Source organism: Condylura cristata, unplaced genomic scaffold (genome assembly GCF_000260355.1).
Source record: "Condylura cristata isolate star-nosed mole 26May11 unplaced genomic scaffold, ConCri1.0 scaffold00004, whole genome shotgun sequence".
Taxonomy (NCBI): domain Eukaryota; kingdom Metazoa; phylum Chordata; class Mammalia; order Eulipotyphla; family Talpidae; genus Condylura; species Condylura cristata.
Window position 1 is genome coordinate 15,313,438 of NW_004567105.1, and position 20,496 is coordinate 15,333,933.

Genomic DNA, 20,496 nt, shown 5'->3' on the forward strand with positions numbered 1-20,496 from the left:
AAAAAAATTACACATAGAAAGCAAAAGAGCCTGATTTATGTAGGGTCAATGTATGAATGCGCAGGTTGTAGAAACTACTATGACCTCAGAAGCTCTTAACTATATGCCTTGTTCCTCAAGACTGCTTTTCATTTCACTACAGTGACCTTGTGTGAGGGTCTGAGTGGCAGGAGAGCTGGCACGACAGCAGTCAGAGAGGAGGAATCCTGGAGGAGAGACTGGTAGGGATAACAGTTTGATGGGGGAGAAAGAATTCTTAGTAGAGGGGTCAGCAACCTGTGAATAAAAACAGCAAGTTCGTAGCATAGAAGTCTAGTTAAATAAAAACAACTAAAAGATACTAGAGATAAGGGGAAATATAAATGGATACAATGGACACATATAATAGGGCTGAAACCATGAAAAGGAGTTTATTTTAATATAATAAAAGGGATGAATCACAGTAAGTTGTAAAGATAGAGCAATTATCAAAGCAATGTTAAATCTGGAAGGAAATCTCAAGACTAGAAGCTATCTAAGGATAGCTTAGAAGACAAAGATATTAAAAACAAATCACCTGACAGGCCATCATAATATCTGAGCATAATCTAATTGAAGGACCTGGGAAGAAAGGAGGAGGATAAAATCAAGGATGTAGATGTGAACAAAACAGAGTGGTAGGGCTCCTAAAGGAAGAAAAGAGAACCCTGAAGAACTTTCTAGAAGTAATATGTTATCTATATATTTCTACTGAATAAGAGAAGGCAGTTATTTTTGAGATACCACATATATTCTAAAATGGAAGAGAAATTCCTTTCTATTTTCTCAAGAATTACACAAGAATTAATGGTTCCACTAGGATTAGTTGGTTTGACATTATCTTCTTTGCCCTGCCTCCTGTAAAGTTCAGCTAAAGAAAAGACTGGAAGACACAGAAGAGTCACCTGACTTTGTCCAGATCTAACTATGGAGACAATGTGCACAGAAGCATCTCTTCTTCTCCCTTCTACTAAAGTGCTCAAGTCAATTAAGCTTCCTTAATGATGTAGCTAAGTGGTCTTAATTCATTTGTTTCAATAGTGAAAAGTGATTAATTTTGTTTGTCATAATGTGTTTTATAATATCAGCATCAAAAGGACAGTTTAGAATATCAAATTCACATTTTAAAACACCATTTTAAGAGGCTGGCAAGATAGCAACAGGGCCTGACTTGCCTCCCCTTTAAATATTCACAACTAACTTTTAGCAGAACAAAGCTAAAGATAACCAGATAACTGTAATACATATCAATAATAGAAAGGGGCAGGTGAAAAAAACATTTTATTTAAAATACTCCAAATTATTTCATTCACTGTCATTCCATGGCAAATTAAATAAAAAAAATCAAATAACTGATGAAAAGGTGGGATTTTGTTTACAATTTGATTACATACTATTCTTTTATTGATCAAACTGATTTTGGGGTTGGAAGAGTGCTACTATTTAGTGATAGAACCCTAAAATTAAAGCCATAAGAAATCTATAGCTAAAATAAGACCCATAGTTGGAGAATAAAGAAACCCTTACATTGGAGTACTATTTTAGTCTTAAGTCAGCACTTACCATGATCACTAAATAGAAGTTGCTTCCACTTCTGCCTTTCTGTCTCAGATGCTTTAAATCCCAGCACGGATTTTAATTCTTGCAGTACTCTTTTAGATTCTTCTTGCTCACGCTTCTGTCTTTCTCTATCTTCTTGTGACAAATAATAGTCATCCCTTCTGAAATCATTATCCATATCTATATCATCTACATAAGCCTCTAATTCCTGAAAATGAATAAAAAAAAAGGTACTTTACTTCAAGCAGACAATTTTCTATTAACATTCACGTAATGAACCACCTACCCATCTATGAGATTAAATAAGTGAGGCATTTTGCACAGGTTATTGAAGTATAGCTGGGAAACAAAGCCAGCATATACCTAGAGAAAAAGCAAAATCTTTAAAAAAATCTTAATACAAAAAGCATAGAAATGGAGTGAAACATCGAAACACAACTTCAATGGTTATTTTTCTAACATGATGCCATCCTAAAATCTAGTCAAAATTAGTCATTATTTCTGTTACCAACAATTAAAATTATCAGGGCTGGTGATTAAGGGAGGTGCTGAATTGTTTATGTTGTGGTTGAGATTTGAGGTTTTTACCTTTCACTTCAGAAATTTGAACCTATTCCTAGGGGTACCCTTGGGGATACCTCATTTATGGTATGGATTGAATACTTCAACTATGGATCTCCATCTGCACTCAGAGAATAGGATATTTTATAGGGACCTGAGTAGTGGTTATACTGGTAATCACTGGTAACTCAGGTCACTATAAAATATCCCCAGGACTCCAAAAGGACCCAGTGCATTACTTTTTAATGTGCTTACTTTTAAAAGTATTAACAAACAGAGAATTAGATATAAACAATAAGAAAATATGCTGAGAGATTCAAATTCAAGGCACTAAGAAATAATAATTGGTATAAATTCAATATATATACAATATATATTGTAATTTTAAGCTTATAAACATAGTTAGCAACTTATTCAACAATTATCTATGTCACAGAAAAATGTAGGTAGACTGGGGGGGGGGCAATTTCACTTTACCTGTTCCTCAGGGATTGGATCTTTGTCTGCAATGTGGAGAGTAGGCTGCATTGAAGGTACTATAGCAAAACGTGGATTTTTACATGCTTCTTCAGTCTTACCTGAAAAAGAAATAGGCCACACAGAAATAATTGACATTTTTTTTTTTGCCAATTTCATAGTTCAAGTTGCTATGATTCTTTCAATTTATAAAACAAATTATGGATATTATAGTTAATAATTAATACCAATAGATTTAAAATGTAAACTTTTGGAGGCAAAGATGAGCTTTTCTCTGGCACATGGTAGACAGCCTGAAATAATTAATAAACAAGCTCCTAGCTCCTCAAGATAGACTACTGTTGTTCTTCACAAAAACAACCAACCAAATGTCAGTCTTGCATTTACACTATTTTTACTTTTAGAAAATAGAACTGGAAGTGGCTTTTATAAGTAAATAGCTTGCAAAGATCACCCAGTGGGTTTAACACTGATCATTTAAAATTGCTGTTGAAAACGAATCATAGGGTTATTTAAGACTCATATTTAGCCACCAACTTTTCAACATTGTCTCTACTTAACAAGAGATCTGGACAAAACTAGTGGGATTAGGCCAAGAAACTACTATGTAATATTAAGTTATAAAAGTAATTAAAATAGTACAATTAATATATTTCTATGCTTAAATCTGACTAACTTCCTAAGAATGGTTCAAGGGTTAAACATGGTAATGATGTTGGTTTCTAGCACAAAACTATATGCTGAACATTTACAATTAAATTTAGTGATGTAAAAAGAAGAATGAAGCCTACTTAATGAAAGTGGTTTAGTGGAAAGCTTTTTTACTTAGTAATACAAGGCCGTCTGATATTATGATTAAATAGTGACATTCAATACATTGAGACCCTTTTTTATTTTTTATTTGTTTTTGCCTAGAAGAACTGGGGTATAGGCCAGAGGTGCAAGGAGTGAGATGATTCATTAGAGACAGAGTGAGAGAGCAGAACAGGCAGATTTCACTGAAAAACACTGCTAAGGGGAGCAGCAGGCAAGATAGGAGAGGTCTGTTCCCTGATGTGGGATCAAATTCAGGCCCTAGCAGTGATATTGCTTGACTTTAACTGGTAGGCTACCAAGGAGGCCCCATTTGAGACCCTTCGTAACAAATATGGGTAGAATACTACCTACTATATCATTTGTATATTGTTTCTGAATGACTGAAAAAAATAAGTATTTTATTTTGAAAGCAAAACTTAGTTTCTAGTCCCTGAACACCAAAGTCATTATTATTACCCTAATTGGAAAAGAATTTCTGGAAGTTCTAACAATGAAGTCATATTTTAAAATCCTGCTCTTGGGCTCTCCCTGGTGGTGCAATGAGCACACTATGAAGCTATCAGCAGCCACTGCAACAAGAGTTCCATTCCTGGCCAGCAAGGTGACCCACATAGCTCAGCAGACCTCTCCTATCTCACCCGCTGCTCCCCTCAGCAGTGTATTTCAGTCAACCTGCCTGTTCTGCTCCCCATTCTCTCTGGTGAACCCTCTCACCCCCAACACCTCTAGCCTATACCCCACTTCTATGTATAAATAAATCTTTAAAAATAAATAAAAATCCTGCTCTCCATTTAAATACCATAAAAAGATTTATGATTCACTAAACTTTCAAATAAATTACAAAATAAAAGCCAAGGCTATATTATGTCAATTTGTAAATATAAGTTCAACTTTTTTTTTTTTAGTAAGCTGTGAAATTAGCATCAATATAGAGATAAAGAAATCCACCTAGTAAAAACCTATAAATTAAAACTCCATTGAATGGAATAAGATTGTCTGATAAATGTGTAAGAAATCTTCATTACCTTTTTTTTTACAAAAGTTTATTTTTACATCATTTTGTACATTTTTTTTCCATCTTAATTGTAATCCCAGTGGGTTTCCCATCACCAAGTCACCCGTGTGCCATCACCATAATCCCGTGTCATTACCTTTTTTATCTGCATTTCTTCGTAGCAATTTGTCCACTTGAGAAATGGCCTCTTCCCAGCAACTGTTGCTAGCTTGAACATGGGGTTGAATCAACTTTAATTTCTGTTCTAGGATCTGATAAGTCTCTGACACTAGTTCTTGTGTTTCTTTAGTACAAACAAGCTTTTCAAGTTCATCTTCAAGAATTATTACCCTGAGTAATAAACAACAAAAACAGACTTCTAAAAATGGAAAATTTATCATTCACAAGACCTATTTAAGAAATAAACTTATAAGATAAACATAGTTCTGAGTGAAAGGTAGTGACTGCTGCATAGCAATGTTTATGTAATTACTACCATTGAATTACAACTTAAAAATGGTTAAACATTATATTGTACATATATGTACTTTACCATTATTTTAAAAAGCTTATAACAAGTATCGTATTTTCAACAAATATTTCTTACATCCATGCCAGGCATTTTATGAACTGAAAGGATACACTGAACCCATCTCCCATTAAAAAAAACTTATAACACAGATAAATTCAGTACTATAAAGAAACAACAAGCAAAAAAACCCAAATACAGTATCATAAAACATTACTGTAACTAACATTTCCATTTTATAGCTGAGGAATTAGGCCCAGAGAATTGAAGAAACTTGCCCAGAGTTATACAGCTGGTAAACTGCAGAGCTAGCCTGAATCCAGGTGCAGTAGTATAATATCACAGAGAGACACAGATAATGTTGGGAATTCAGAAGAGAAGTTACTACTAGCTATGGACACAGACAGTAAATAACTAAGAAGTGGTTGAAGTGGTACTGAAAAATGGATAAAATTTGAAGAAGTATAAAAGGTCAATTCCAGATAAAAAGGGGCAGAAGTGTATATAGCCTGGCACAGTTGAAGGAAAGGAGTGAGAAATAAAGATAGAAAAAGCAGACTGTAGTTGGGTTACCAAAAATCCTTTCTATAGAATCTTATTATTATTTTTTTTATTTAAAGATTTACTTATTTATGCATACAGAACTGGGGTACAGGCCAGAGGTACAGGGGTGGTGAGAGGATTCACCAGAGACAGAGCGGGGAGCAGAACAGGTCGACTGACAAAGTACACTGCTAAGGGGGAGCAGCGGGTGGGTCAGGAGAGGTCTGCCGCGCCATATGGGATCACCTCCTGGGCGGGCGGGGATCGAACTCATGCTGAGGTGGCTTTAGCTTCTTAGTGCTGTGCTTTAACCTGCTGCACCCCCAGGGAGGGCCCTATAGAACGTTTTATACTGTCTTTAAATTGCTGTAGTCAGAAACCAGCGAAGATTTTCAGGTAAAAGAGAGAACAAATTTATTAGTAACAATAATCTGGCAACAAGAACTCTGGAAGGAAAAGCTAAGGGTGACTGTAGGCATGTGAGAGTGGGAGTAGGAAAGGAGACAAGCCAAAGGAGGAATGAAATACAAAAGGCTTCTGAAATGTGAGAAACAAAACAACGTTTTAGATAACAGTATTATAAGTTGTATTATAATGCTGTAAAGCAAATAAGACTTGATAGTTTGTTACTGTATACTTTCTAGAAAGGTAATATGTAACAGCATAGATGTACTTTTTGCCCTCCCCCCATATTTATTTTTTTAGAGGAAATACACTTCCCATGTATAAACCACAATCTACTCAAAGTACAAAGCACCTCTTTTCATTCCCATATCCATGCAGTGAAGTGCTCTTTCTTCTCTGAGTCATTTTCCCTCGTTCTAATGTACTCCAATATGTCCTATTTCTGATTCTATTGCTAAACATTAATTCTTTAGAAACTAGCTTTGTCTCCCACAACTTTTCCACTGAAATCTTGTTTTCCTCTGATGATGAACCAACCTTTGCCACCCACTCCAGTGGAGATTGCCTTATCTCCTGATTTCCTGTGGGAGACAGAGTTAAGATTCAGGTTAGTATTCACCTGCCTTCAGCAGTACAGACCACTGGAACAGTTCCTTAATTTTTGTCAGACAATCTCAGACCTAGACTTGATGGATAACAACTTCTCAGCTAATTACCACCTGCTCCAAGTGCTTGGTTGACTAGGTATTCCCTTTTCCTGAAGCTTTTCCATTTCACAATGAAATCCTTCTCTGAAGAAGGTTGCTTCCTTGTTGCAGAAGAAGGTACTCCCATTCGGACAGGGAGAACTCGGACCTCAGTAGTGAAGAGCTCTGTGAAGTACCAAAAGGAGTGGAAAAGGAAGCAAATTGGGCAGAATATGGCCTACTCCGTAGGCTTTTTGTCAGATTTGATCTAAGACTGGATTGCATCCATACACTTTAACTTATTGTGGGAGAACCTGGCATAAGTAGGCAGGTAAACTGAAAAATTTGGTGTCTTTTACCTTTGGACTACTGACTTAACATCTTCCCTAGGTTCTTCCTTCCTCTGACAGGAGCAAGACAGAGGTGGACCCTAACATGAACGAGCTGAGCAATTCTAAAGGTCCTGCAGGACTCAATGGGTGGTGCCACTTCTACATGCATCTCCAGGGCACCTGATATTTAACAAGAGAAGAAACACAGCATGTCGGATAAGATGTGTGTAAGATGGAGGGTCACTGGAGACCTTTTAGATTTGGAAGGAGAACACTTGGGTGGGACTGAATCCTTTTCCCTGTACATATTTCTGATATAGCTCTCAATCAGTCAGAGGGAGCTCCCCTAGAGTGAGAGAGGGACAGTTTCTTCTGACTGAGGCTACAGATTTGTAGCCCCCCCCCCCCCATGTTTCCCAATACTATCCACAACTCAACTTCAGGACAGGGCACCCTACCTGCCAGGCCAAGTTTTAAGTGATGAGGCTTATTCTCAAGAGCAACTCTGGGAATCTTTTCAAAGTGTAGAGAAAGTCAAATAAAGTGACAGTTTAGAGTGAAAAATATAGGATATTAGAAAAGCTATTTACTTGAATAATTCTACCCATTTTTTTGTTTTGTTTATACTCAATAATAAAAAAATTTGGACTTGTTACTTGAGACCAAAGAACACCTTAGGACCAAAAACACCTTACTCTCAAAAAAAGCCAAGAAGTAGGCACATTGGTGGCACAGTGGGGAGCATAGCTGCCTTCCAAAAACGCCGAGAACTAGTTCCCCAGTGGTTGGAGACTTTGTCTTTCTGATAGATTGACAATTACATAATAAAATTGATAACACTGGGAAGAAAAATACTTCTCAAAATGCTTTGCTGACTTTAATTTCCATTTCTTGTACATTACATTCTTCTTCACTCTAGTAAACTAGACTTTTGATTTTCTGAGACTCCAAATCCTTCTGGCCTATTTTCTTATCTTCAAAATTGATTGCTGCTCTCTCCCTTCCACTTCTTGCCTGGTGTCTGGAGTCAGGTACATGAACTTATCAGCTAATTAAATTTGGATTACCAACACAACATGAACCCATTATTTTTTTACCTAGCCCTGTACTATGAGAATTTGCTGGACAAGGATTTCTTTAGAAATAAGTTAATTCAAACATTATGTCCTGACACAATTTTTAAACTTGAAAATTTTCAAATAGAAAACAGTATTTTCAAGTGATAAAGGTATACCAAAGTGGAACATAGAAGATTGGAGGACCAACAATACCAGGCAAAGTAGAAAAGCAACAAATTTAAAATCTGGATTCTCCATTTTAATCTTCAATTGAAGCCCAAAAGCTTATACTGTTCTACAAAAACAAACAAACAAACAAACAAACAAAAAAACAAAGCCCAAATCTGCTGTAATATATTTAGAAAAATAGCACATTAATTTTCTAGTACCTCTCATAACTTACTATTCTGCACTGACATATTTCTTACAGACACTGATATTTCTTTCAGATTCCTTTTAAAAGAATTAAAAGGCAGCTCATTCTTTTTAACTTTCTTCATTTCAGTTCATCTACACAGTAAACATCAGCTTTTCCTCTTTTTCTAGGTGTCGTGATTTATCAGGAAAATTAAAAACTATAATGACTCCCCCAAATTATAGTATTTACAAATCATTATTTTTCTGCTACATTCATATCATAAACTGTCCTTTATACTGCAGGTCTCATTTTGCATCTTCTTTTCTAGTCTAGGACACAAGCCAATAACCACACGGGACAAGAGTGAAGTTTGCTAGCATGGGGATATTTCCTTAGATGGCTTCTAAACTTACTCGTTCAGTAGTGCTTTCAGATGAAGCTGCAAGCTGCGTACTGCAGTGTGAACATTATTCAGTTCTCTTGATTTCTGCTGAGTTTTAGATAAACGCTGGGGTACTGATTGATGCTGAGTTTCAAAGTACCGATAGAACTCATAGCTGCGCTTAAGCTCTTCCAAGCAGGCAGAATGAGCATGAGGTAGACCTTGAGTCACATCAGATAAAATATGATGAGGCAAAAGTGCTGGAGCAAGTAAGGGTTCAGAAGGTGAATTAGCTGTAGAAAATAATAGGGCTAATCGTCTGAAGAACTCTGAACTTTGTGCCACCCAGAGTTGGAACAAAACCTAAAAAAAAAAAAAAAAAAGTACTAAATCAATAAAAAATGGTCAATCTTTAAAACAAACTACAAATTTGTTTGGTTTAAAATTTTCACTTTATTTTACAAAATGAATACAGCCTGCTTTGATTGAATCTTAAAATTGAGCCAAGAATGTTAATCAAATTATGTAGTTAAGGTACTTGGAAACCTCTGATTCCAAAATAGCAGGTTAATACCAGTAGGTGATTTAACGCAGTTCTACCCCAGAAGGGACGTGCTGATAGAGCAGGACACATCTAATAGAGGAGACTGTTCCTTGATGACTTAAAAACCCTTAAATAGGAGAAGAGACAGTATGAATGATGGACCTATGTGAGTCCAAATACATGAGTTATTGATGGATACAGAATGATTTCAATACTTTAGTTAAGGAAATTAACATAAAAATCAGTCACAGGTGATTATAACTGGGAATGTCTGGCATGAGAAAATGTAAAACCCATTACTGACAGACACACCCTGACTCCAGACAAGGAAAGATTTCCCCAGATGTAGTCCTGTTTAAGATGAGGAATATATTCCCCAAACAAACCACAAAAAAACAAGCTAGTATGAACAAGAGGTAGCAGACAACAAAAAAGGATAGAACTACTTTGGTGACATTGGATTCAACTTTTTACAATCATGAAAATGGACATTCTTTAAAGTTTAATTGAAGGAATTATAAAAGAATGCAAATACTGAATCAAAATAATTCAATATGAACCCAGTTTACCATTGACTTATTTTTTTTTCTGAGCAAGGCCAAAATTGCAAACTGGGGCCCTCCCTGGTGGTGCAACAGGTTAAAGTGCAGCACTGTGAAGTGCGCACACAGTTGTTTCAGCGCAAGTTCGATCCTTGGCCAGGGAGGTGAAACACATGGTGCCGCAGACCTCTCCTGACCCGCCGCTGCTCCCCTCAGCAGTGTACTTCATCTTTCTGCTTGCTCTGCTCCCCACTCTGTCTCTGGTGAATCTTTTCACTGCCCCTGCACCTCTGACCTGTACCCTGGTTCTGTATGCATAAATAAATCTTAAAAAAAATTTCAAACTGTTGAAGACACAGTACCTAGGAATGATCAGAAAGCACAGGTGCAGAAAGAAATTTAAAAAGAGAACGACGATCAGGACACAATTCTTGAAAACTTATGGGACACATTAAAAGCAGTTATAAGAGGAAAATATATAGCAATACAGGCTCACATAAAGAAAGAAGAAGCAACCCAATCTTCCACCTTAAAGTACTAGAAAAAGAGCAACAAAATAACCCAAAAACCAGTAGAAGATGGGAAATAATGTAAGTCAAAGAAGAAATAAATGAAATAGAAGTTAGGAGAAAAAAAAAATCAAAGAAACCATAATTTGGTTCTTTGAAAAAGTAAACAGAATAGGCAAACCCCTAGCCAGACTCACAAGGAAAAAAACAAGAAAAAGCACAAACAAACAGGATCATGTGAAAGGAGGAATCACAAAAGATATAACAGAAATCAAAAGAATCAGAGAATACAATGAATAGCTATATGCAAACAAGTTCAACAATCTAGAAGAGATGGACAAATTCCTACAACTCTACAATCATCCAAAGCTAGATAAAGCAGAAATAGAACAACCAAACAGGCCAATTACAAGCAGTAAAATTGAGTAGTAATTAAAACCCTCCCCAAGAATAAAAGCCCTGGATCAGATGGATTTACAAATGAATTTTACCAAATGTTCAGAAACTAGTGCCTGTTCTGCACAAGCTCATTAAAAAGAAATGGAGAAAGAAGGAAACTACCAAATACTTTCTACAAAGCCAACATCGCCAACATCACACTAATTACAAAACCTAACAAAGACAAGACAAAAAAAGAAAACTTCAGATCAATCTCCCTAATAAACACTGATGCAAAAATCCCCGATAAAATCTTAGCCAAAAGAATCCAACAATATGTTAAAACAATTTGAAAAAGTAAACAAAATAGGCAAACCCCTAGCCACTGGGCTTTATTACAGGGGCACAAGGATGATTCCACATCTGAAAATCAGTTAATGTAATCCATCACATCAACTGACAGAAAAATAAAAACCATATAATCATATCAATAGATGCAGAGAAGGCATTTGACAAAGTTCACAATACTAATGACAGAGGGCTGATCACAATACTAATGACACACACAATACTAATGACAAAGGGCTGATCACAAAGATTTACAAAGAACTGATGAAACTCAACAAAATTAAAATGAACAACCCCCAACCCCATCAAAGAATGGGCAGAAGAACTAAAAAGACACTTCTCCAAAGAGAAAATGCAGATGGCCAACTAATGTGAAAAAATATTCAACATCACTTGTAATAAGGGAAATGCAAATTGAAAACACAATGAGATACATTTTACACCAGTGAGAATGACCCATCTTAAAACAACTAGCAACAACAAATGTTGGCAAGGATGTGGAAAGGAACTCTTCTATACTGCTGGTGGGAATGCAAACTGGTACAACTACTACAGAAAGCTGTTCGGAGGTTTCTCAAACTGCTAAAAATGGAGCTTCCATATGATCCAGCAATCCTACTCCTCGGTATCTACCCACAGGACAAAAGAACACTGATTCAAAAGGACACCTGCACCCCCATGTTCATTGCTGCTCCATTTACAATAGGAAGACATGGAATCAACCCAAATGCCCAAAAGTAGATGACTGGATTACAAAGATGTGGTACATACACATAATGGACTAGTACTCAGCAATCAAAAAAGATAAACTCATGCCTTTTGCAGCAACATGGATGGTATGGAAGGGATCATGCTCAGTGAAATAACCCGGAAAGAAAAAGAAAAATACCTGATGGTTTCACTCACCAGGAGAGTAAGGGATCAGGAAAAACAATAAAGCAATTGTAATAAAGACAAAAAACAGCGATAAACCACAGACATTTTATGCGGGAATAGGATCAAAATTGGGGTGGGAAGAGTGCACAGGACTGTGGGGATTGCACACAGGTGAATTGGTGGTGGGAAGTCCATTGGTGGTGGGATTACAACCAAGATGAAAAAATGCACAAAATGAAGAATGATGTAATAAATAAATAAAATAATAAAGAAAAGTAAAGAAAAGAAAGCACAGGTGCAATCCAAGGCATCTCTATTTCAGCTCTTCCCTTCCACAAATGGATTACCTTCAATGCAGGTAGGCTGAAGCCATCTGTAAGGTTATGTGCCTCTTCCTCTGAAATCTGTTCTTCACTAAGTCCAAGGCCCAGCTCTTTGAAAGGTACCACACAGATGTAGTTGGTTACATTGTCACTCTCAGAGTTCAGGGGGTAGGTTAAATTAGGTTAAGGCAATCAACAAAGTCTTTTCATTAAAACATAAAAGTAGAGTAAAACTGCTCAAATCACCTTTATTAATCTTTATTCTGAACTATGACTGGAGATTGATACCAATTTCTTAAAAAAAAAAAAAAAAGAAACTCATCTTAAAACTAAATATTAACATAACACTGCCCATATTTTACAGGATATTTTTGAAAAAAATTTCTATCCAATAAACTTAAAAGATCGAGTCTTCACAAGTGCTAAAGTACCAATGTAGTTATTTCTCCCATATTCTTTTTGAAACTGTATTGTCTACTCATGGTGCCATGGCTCAAGCCTTCACCTACTACAGGATCTTTTCTTTTCCTCCTTCAGCTATTTCCTTGAGTGCACTGACTAAGTTGCACTAAGCCTGCTCTGTCTCGTTCTTTAAAACAGGCTACTGTTTTGCTTCTTAATCCTCTTCCCCATGGGCTTCTATAAATTTTAATGTGTGACTTCCCTCCCTAATTGTTTTTGTAAGGAATGACATCCAAACAATTCTTCTACTGAACTGTTCTCTCACCTTTCAAGAATATTTCTGTTTGGTCATATTGTAATCAGCTTTTGATACAGTGCTAGACTCAATCTAGATTCTAAATATTCTGTATCAACATTTGTGAGATTGGTCTATAGTTTTAATTTCTTATGTCACGTTTTGGTGCTGAGGTTACATTATCTTGCTAAATAAAATGGTGATATAAAGTGTTCTAACATTTTATATGGTCTGAAATAAGTATTTAAGTTGTAAGTACTGTAGTTAAGAAACAACTTCACCTTTAACCAGTTGTGTGACATTAAGCAAATCACAAAGTAGAGGTTTTTAGTTTTCTAAAGTGAAGATAATCTAACTGGAAAGACATGTATAAGCATATAATAACAGAACTTAAAGCATTCTGTACATTGCAAGCATTGTATGTATTAGTACCCAGCACACTGAGGTGCAAAGTAGAACTACTTTACATTCCATTTACTCACGATTTATCTACAAGTCTTAACTAAAATAAAGACCAACATAACTAATTTTCTGATTTAGTACATTTAAGTGAAAGACTAGCCATTCTGCTTTTCAGAGCTTACTATACACCAGACATTGTCTAAGTACTTTATAAGTTATTTGACTGCAATAGAAATATAGAATTATTCTATTGCCATTTTTTAAAGTGAAAAATGCAAAGTACAGTGAGTTAAGAAATTTGCTTATGGTACAGAGAACTAAGACACTTGCTTAAGTGATACAGCTTAAATTTTAACTTAGCCAATTAGACTCTAGAGCTGCCTTTGCTTTTTTGAAAGGGAGGATTTCCTGCTACTCATTGCCATATCATAGTGAAAATTTACCATGCTTGAAATTTTTAAAAATGTTAATCTAGCCAAGCCAGGTTATTTAGATTTCATATTTAGACCTGTTAAAGAGAGGGAGCTTCAGGAATTTTCCTTTTAAAAGTGAGCCGCATGAAAGCAGAAGAACTTTCTTCCTGCTTCTTATTGCCATTCCCTATGGAATGCATTTCCAGTTTTAAAATAGAAGTGATAATGGAATTTAGCTTCAAACAAGCAAGCTAAGTTCATAGTTAATTTTTACAGGGTGTTACTATAATATCTATATCCAGAACTCTGGAAATATTGCTTATTTTCACAGATAGACAGAAAAGGATATTTTTTAAGCATATATAGGGTAGCTAGCCTTGCTGCTTGAAAATTTGCTCTTACAGTTCTGTAGACAGCTTTCCGAAGACCGATGAGATGCTGACTGGGATGCTGCCCAGCCTTATTAAATGGGCAAGCGGCACTGACCCTGTCAAGCAAACTTGAAAAGTAAAATGTGATACAACTGTACAGGTGTTCTAAAGTTTTTGTTTCCTAAATCCATAATTATATTTAACTTAGAAATATGGCTCTTTTTCATGATTTCCCTTTAAAAATAATTATAAAGAATTCAATTAAGGTCTCATAAACAACTATTTTTCTGACAGATATGTTGGCAGAAATATATCAATAAAAAAAACAAATGAAAAATTTAAATCTCAACTTCTTTTGAAATGCAGAAATAATAAATCTGAGTTGAAATACAGCAGAAATGAAGGAATATTTATAGAAGAAATCACACCACTTTAAACAGACTTGTTAAATGTACTAAATATACTGTTAAAATATACTAAGTAAAATAAGAGTTATTTATTTTCATGTTTCAAATCTGTATCTACAACAAGTATGAAAGCCTTAATCATAAGCACTTTCATATCCTTAATATGTATTTTATGTTTATCGACTATATATTCTTGTTACCTGTACAGAACAATCAACTGTTGTATAGAAATACATTCTGTACATTTACCAAATAGGGTAAAATGACTTACCCACCTGCTGCCACTGGCACTTACCTACTCAAAATGAAGTAGGGGATGCAGATAGATAACAGGACCAGTGGCCAACAGGGGAACGCAAGTAGAAAGGCAAAGGAAGGTTACTCTGTCAGAGCATGGCTAATCTCAAGAGGAAGCACAGTTCACAGCTGAGTGGGGAATGCCTACTCTGAACAACGATATGTAATATATTATGCTTTTATAAATGAAACCATGAATGATTACATATTACATAATTATGGGATAACAGGATTTTTTAACATCTCCCAATATGGAAATTGATAAATTTCTTATAACCAAAAATTAGTAAAAGAAGACATCTAAATCAAAGCTGTGTAAACATTAAGGCAAACTAAAATATATTCAGGCATTAAAAATCTAAAAAAGCAGAAGACAATGACTGATAGTTTTATTTTAAAATAAGGAAATAAGTTAAATAAGCAAAGAAGGGTTATTTTGCTAGAGAGGAGAAACAGGCAGAACAAAACAGCACTCATGTTTTTAGTATATGCTACTATGTTTGTGCTCTATTTTAAGTGGGTCTGTTTTAAAAACTAATAAATTATTCTACATATTCTGAAAATTTTCAACAAATTAAAAATATTTTAAACTAAGATACAGTTAAAATTTTAAATTTTTAAAAATATTCCTTATAACAGTCCATTATGATTTGATGAAGACAGTGAAACACAATTTTTCCCTAACATTTCTTGTTTGTCTGCATTTAAATAAATAGAAGTCACACTCCAGAGGTAAATCAAGCCTGCTAGGCCCATTTTAGCTTTTCATGACAATCTTATAAATATGAGTGAAAGCTGGGCAATGACAAAAGACACAGAATTCTCTATACATGCCTAAGTGGTGATTGGACAAATAGCCACTTGAACAGTCCTCTCAATAATATGCTGTACAAATCAAGAACAAAAGGAGTTTTTATTCTTACGTGATCTCTAATGTTTAAAATTTGGCCATCAATTAATATCTGCTAGATCTATCAAAGAGAAATTGACTTCAGTGGCAATGGAAGGACAAAATTAACAGATACTGAGAACATTACATTTTGACTTGAACAGAAAAAGTGGTCATAAAATCTCTAAAAAGTGGTCTTGGGATTGTTTAACAATGTTCTAGAACACAACAGAGTTTAAGGAATGAGATGACTACTAGAGATTTTCCACTTTCCTGTTTTTATGATTTTTCTGATACAGCTTTCATGCCAGTAGCATTTAAGTATTACTCTAGGGCAGTACAGAATAGCATGTCTGGATGCAATGTCTACAGAAGTTTCTTTTTACTCTCCCTTTAGTGATTTGCCACATACTCATACTCACTTAAAGCAACAATTTTTCTTCACTATATACTTACTTTCTTCCAGCTAGAGATTGCAAAGGTTATATGTTATATAAATTGTTAAATATTCCAGAGTTAGCTATCATCTGTTAATGGAGTAGGCAACCTAATATACTAGAAACAAACTTTAGAGTCAGGTGGAATGGATTGAACCTTTGCTCTACTACATGAGTTGTAAGCAAAATTGCCTGTCATAAAATATAGAACATTGCTGATGTTCAACAAATGTAATTTTCCCTTTAATAATATAGCAAATAGCCTGTATATACTTTAGCTAAATACATTTATAGCTTGACTGCTGATTATTTAATTCTCATGGTGATATGAATTATCATTATATGACATTCTGAGAATATCAGTGCCATCAATTCTGTTAATGTTTACCAAAAAAATATTAATAATACATGGCAAGATTTTTCAAAATAAGGTCATGTTAGATTCACTCAATTTAAACTGAGGAAAGAGAGCATCTGACAGGAAATAAAAGAAGCAAACATTTAGGAACTATTGCATGCCAGGTTCATATTAGGCACTCTATTATCTCACAATTAATCATAAACATAGTGTGATCAAGATTTCTCAAATTACTTTAGTTTCTCAAAATAAGCAGAAACAGCACATAGCAAGTCTAGCATATAATGTATTTATACCTTCACCTAGCAATTAATAAAATTCACTAAATGCTAAAGAGAAACCATTTTCTTTAAATGCAATGTAGAAGTAGGTAATAAATGTTCTAATTTAACTATGTAGTAGGAAAATATTATTAAAAAGTAAAATGAAGAATGAACTCACAGTGTAAATCCTCTGGAAATCACTTCAGTTTCTTGGATGAGACGTAAAGCTTTTCTCACCAGGTTAGTAAAAGCTCGGCTATTCGCTGCTGTGTCTTCTAAATGAGCATTGCATTTTTTTAGGGTTACTTGTAGTTTGGCTGTCCTCCATAATCTCAAAGCTTTTACGATCAGATAAACTAAGAGAATCGTTCCCCATACCAGCCAGGAAGATAAAATACACCAAGTGGGAAGCATAATGAGCAAACTAATGAAGGCAAATAGCACTGAGACATCCCTAAAACAGAGAAACCAAGAAAAATGATATCCATCAGACCTGATAGTTTCTTTATAAAGTATGATTTCAAAACTATGTTACTTAAATAGGTAATGTAAATAATTTAAAAACAGCTGGCAACCAAACACTGTTGCTTAGGTATTAAAACTTTGAGCTGATACACTTAGGCAGTGGACATAATAAGGTGACTTTTTTTGGATAAAATATGGACTCTAACCTAAATAAACTTTTATATATTAAAAAGTATTTTTAAATTCTAATTTTTAACATTTGAATGTAAGCATTTTTCCAATTGGAGATAAATACATCCAATTAGCAGTTATTTTGAATAAAGTCATTTAATTAAATAATCATTATCATTTATCTGGAATATACACACATATCACAGACCATTATTTGGACAGCTTTGTACTTTTATAGTGCTATAACTAAAAATATATACTAATTTTTTTACTTTAGGCCAATTACAAATGTAAGAAATGGAAAGACATCTTTCAAGCACGATAGTTTTGATGAAAATGTGTATGTAAGAAAGAGATGAAGGTAGCAGAAATATGTCTAGGATATTGGAAATATAATAACAACAATACTTTAAGATGGATATAGTCAAACTATAAAATAAATCACATTATAATACTTCCTTATAAATATTTGTCTGCCCTAATTTCCTTGGGAATTCTTTAGTTTTAGATAAGGGTAATAATAAAAAGTAAAATTTCATCATTTAGTTTCATGTATTAACAACAAAGTCTAAAAGTATTTACAGGTCTCATGGTTGCTTGGTGAGTTTTGTGGCTCAAGGAAATGTGAAATTAAAAATTTAAAGTTCTTAAGATCTATCATTTCTTTTAGCAACTTCTTATATTCTTATATTTTTAAAGATGCTTTACTTCATCGTGATGATACCTGAATGACTACAGATTTGGAAAACATCACACTTAGCTATCTATTTTATGAAGCATTTGTTAGTGTGACAGGTAAGACAGAAAATCAGAACATTTAAGTTAATGAATACAACCACCTGTAAACTTGAAAAGCTCAAGCAATGATTTAGCTCATAGGAAGAGTTTTGTATATGCAATAGTTTTGTAAATACAATCCTTAATACCTTCCTACTTTAAAAACAAAACAGATTAGTATATGGAATTTCTACTTAAGGCCCTGCCATAAAAGAAAGAGACAAGTTTACCAATATGTTCCTTGGTGTCTTTAAAACGTGATTATGGGAAAGACCTGTATGCATGCATACATGTGAGGTATAAGGGTAAGAAAGATTTGGGGGAGGGGAATGCCAAGTTATGTGCATTAATTGCACTTGCTAAAAATAGAATTAATTATTCTGACTTGGAAGTATAGGAAAGTCAAATTATAGGAATAAAGTAGGAATAAAAACAACTAATTATACTGACTTGGAAGTATAGGAAAGTCAAATTATAGGAATAAAGTAGGAATAAAAACAACTAATTATACTGACTTGGAAGTATAGAAAAGTCAAATTATAGGAGTAAAGTAGGGATAAAATGTCAAATTGTATATAGTATATAGTAAGTGCCTTACTTTAGAAGGCACTTAAAAAAAAAAAACCTACAGCATATCGTTACATCAATTACAATGTAATTACAGCATATATGGAATGTTTATAATATCTTTACAAAAGAGAGCATGACAACAGATTTCCTCTGCTAATACAATATATATAAGCAAAGGAGAAATATTTTCTGACCATACCAAATATTAGGGGTTGCCAGGGAGCGAAGTGTTGGAAGATGTCCATTTTCCTGTTGTTGAGGTTGCCCTGAAGACAGGATACTGGGGTCAAGTATCTCAATCAGCTCCACATCCTCTTGTAACAGGACTTCCTGTTGTAGGATGGTATTTAATGTCTCGAGTCGGAATCCAAGATCCTTGGAAGAGTGGTATTAATAAATACATAATTCAGTGCTAAGCTCCTAACGTGTTGATAAAATTTAGATGTTTTTACTTTTGATACAGACTCCAAGAAGAAGGAAAAACCGTCCAATCTAACCTAAGTACCATGTATGGAATTTTATTTTCACTATAAATATGAAACATTTAAGATTGTGGTGATTCATACTTGAATCACCAAGTATGAAATACATATACTATATATGCAAATTTGAAGATATATGAAGTATAGATTAATTCCATCTAATTAATTTACTGCAATACAATATGGAAACTGTAATTCCGTAAAATAAGATGCTTTCCCATAAGCACTGTAACAATATAGCAAGAATCTAAGAATTATATCAGCAGGATTAATCTTCTAAAAATGGACATTTAGATATGAAAAATATATTATGAAGGAATCACTGAAAAACCACACTGATATGTATAATTCACTTTAGAATTTTACAAAATGCATTCACATATACCACTGCATTTTATTCCTTCTCCTTTTATCCATGTATATCTTATACATACTAGGTACCATGTTTGACACAAAGAACAAACAAAAATGAACAACACAAACAACTGTCTATTCTTAAAGAGCTCATAGTTTAATAGAGAGGATTTAAAAGTATAGAGTCATAATGTACAAAGAAATGATAATAAGTATACACACAGTATTACGCAAGTGGCAGAGAGACAAAACTTACAAATAAGTCAGAGAAAGTAGAAAAGGTGACATCTGAGCTGAGTCTTAAGGGATGAACAAGAATTGACTAGATGGAGGAACTGGAAGGGAATAAAAGGCCCCTCTAGTTTGGGGAATTTCAAGTGATCAATATTAATTTTGTGCAGAGTACACATAGTGGAGAGGTAAAAGATGAGATAATAATGTTAAAGCAAATAGGTTAATTCTTAGTCAACACGATGATGAATGTTATCTTCTTCATTCCATAGAGGAGAAAACTGAAGTCCAAAGAGATAAAGCAACTTGTCAGAATTCTGATTAAGCAGACAATTCTGCACATATATATAAAAACTTATAGAACATAGCAAATATGGTAATTCCTAGCTTGTTGTAGGAAAGAAATAGATCCAATATTCATAAAAGCCTAAAGGAAGAACTAGGATTGCTTAACTCTACTACCTGGATTTTCCTATTATTTCCTGGATGTAAAAGGTTGAAGTATTTCATTTTGGGAGTTAACCAGTTAAGCAACCGATAATTACAGAAGAGAGAAGGAAAGAAAAAGGAATTTCTTAATGTCTAGTTTTATACAATTCTCAGTGTGAATTATTTCAAGTTTCTGGATAATTCTGTGATTTATTAGTCCCAGCAGACTAAATTTTACAAATGA

The 20,496-nt window shown here is 34.4% G+C and overlaps 1 protein-coding gene across 7 annotated transcripts in view; it reads right to left on the reverse strand.

The window, feature by feature from the left end:
* The window catches only part of VEZT (vezatin, adherens junctions transmembrane protein), a 53,383-nt gene that overhangs the window by 15,771 nt on the left and 17,116 nt on the right, over positions 1–20,496 (reverse strand). For 5 of the 7 annotated variants that reach the window (XR_001145035.1, XM_012720338.1, XM_012720337.1 and 2 more), the window contains exons 4-11: positions 18,956–19,131; positions 16,952–17,227; positions 14,101–14,250; positions 12,264–12,411; positions 8,751–9,082; positions 4,584–4,777; positions 2,617–2,717; positions 1,582–1,786 (exon numbers count right to left, since the gene is read on the reverse strand). Coding sequence is in view for 6 of the 7 variants with exons in the window: in XM_012720338.1 (XP_012575792.1) it covers positions 1,582–1,786; positions 2,617–2,717; positions 4,584–4,777; positions 8,751–9,082; positions 12,264–12,411; positions 14,101–14,250; positions 16,952–17,227; positions 18,956–19,131 (1,582 nt within the window). In the remaining variant the exon portion in view is untranslated. The remainder of the gene's footprint in view (positions 1–1,581; positions 1,787–2,616; positions 2,718–4,583; positions 4,778–8,750; positions 9,083–12,263; positions 12,412–14,100; positions 14,251–16,951; positions 17,228–18,955; positions 19,132–20,496) is intronic. The other 2 variants (XM_012720335.1, XM_004675803.2) reach the window with 1 other exon arrangement.